Raw genomic sequence first — 1,276 nt, forward strand, 5'->3', positions numbered from 1 at the left:
GTATCTTGTATTTTTATGTACAATTTAAATAGAATTTAATAGACATTTAGGTAGAAACTAGATTATATTATTCCATATTAATTAATGATTTAACATTTATTCATAGAAATTATATTATTTATCATATATATTCTCACACATATTATATAAATAATTTATAATTATGTTATTTATATTAATAATTATTTATCATTCAGTAATATAAAATTATTAAAATTAAAAATTCATAACATGTATTTTAAGTTGTGTTCAGAGGTGTGTAGATGCTGAGTATGTGTGTGTGTGTGTAGGTGATAAACGTGGATGATGACGGTAATGAGCTGGGCTCGGGTGTGATGGAGTTAACGGAGGAAGAGCTCATTCTGCACACGCGCAAACGAGACGCCGTGAAGTGGCCCTACCTCTGCCTGCGTCGCTATGGTTACGACTCCAACCTCTTCTCCTTCGAGAGCGGCCGGCGCTGCCAAACCGGTCAAGGTGAGGCTTTTTCTTTTAACCTGGTCACTCTCTATCAGATATTGTTGTGTCATTCACATTCATACTTCACTCTTCTCCTCTCAGGGATATTTGCATTCAAGTGTGCGCGGGCCGAGGAGATCTTTAACATGCTGCAGGACATCATGCACAACAACAGCATCAGTGTGGTGGAGGAGCCCGTGCTGGAGCCTGAGCTTCCAGTGATGCCTCACACTCCCACCAGTAAGAACACACACACACACACAATCCAGTCCTCACGCTCAGACTGGAGTCTCTCACTAACCCCTCATCCGCTCTCTCTGCAGCTCCCGGTTACTCTGTCCCAACGGTAGCCAATGGGATCGGCCGTTACCCGTCATTCGGTGACGCCTCCTCGCAGCCATCCAGCCGCCACCCTTCAGTGGGCAGCACTAGGTTACCGTCAGTAGGGGAGGAGTCCACACACCCACTGCTGCTCAACGATGAAACGGTATGCAACGCACATACAGTAACACTGTACAGTAAGGGTTCATGAACATCAACAATTAAACTGCAACATTCATTAGTCTTGTTAATTTTAGGCCTGTCATGATAACTTTTTGTTGTGCGATATATTGCCACAGAAATAATTGCGATAAGCGATATTATTGTCATTTTAAAGACCATTTTATGCCACTGAATATATAATCATAATGTAACAGCATAATAATGCAAGAAGGCCTACACACTTCCAAATGACAACAAACTTTTAATTTTTAAGAATATTTAGATCGTGGAGATTAAGTATCAAAATATTAGATACCTTAAAAACCTGAATAAA

The 1,276-nt window shown here is 40.3% G+C and overlaps 1 protein-coding gene across 1 annotated transcript; it reads left to right on the forward strand.

Annotated features, from left to right (window-relative positions):
* Positions 1–290: 290 nt before the first annotated feature.
* LOC107698273 (fibroblast growth factor receptor substrate 2-like) lies at positions 291–991 on the forward strand (the record flags this gene model as incomplete). Its single annotated transcript, XM_016499231.1, has 3 exons — positions 291–477; positions 562–699; positions 783–991. Coding segments are annotated over 3 exons (534 nt in total), but the record flags the coding sequence as incomplete, so codon positions are not given.
* Positions 992–1,276: the final 285 nt, after the last annotated feature.

This window comes from Sinocyclocheilus anshuiensis, unplaced genomic scaffold, assembly GCF_001515605.1.
Source record: "Sinocyclocheilus anshuiensis isolate Anshui unplaced genomic scaffold, SAMN03320099.WGS_v1.1 scaffold17685, whole genome shotgun sequence".
NCBI lineage: Eukaryota > Metazoa > Chordata > Actinopteri > Cypriniformes > Cyprinidae > Sinocyclocheilus > Sinocyclocheilus anshuiensis.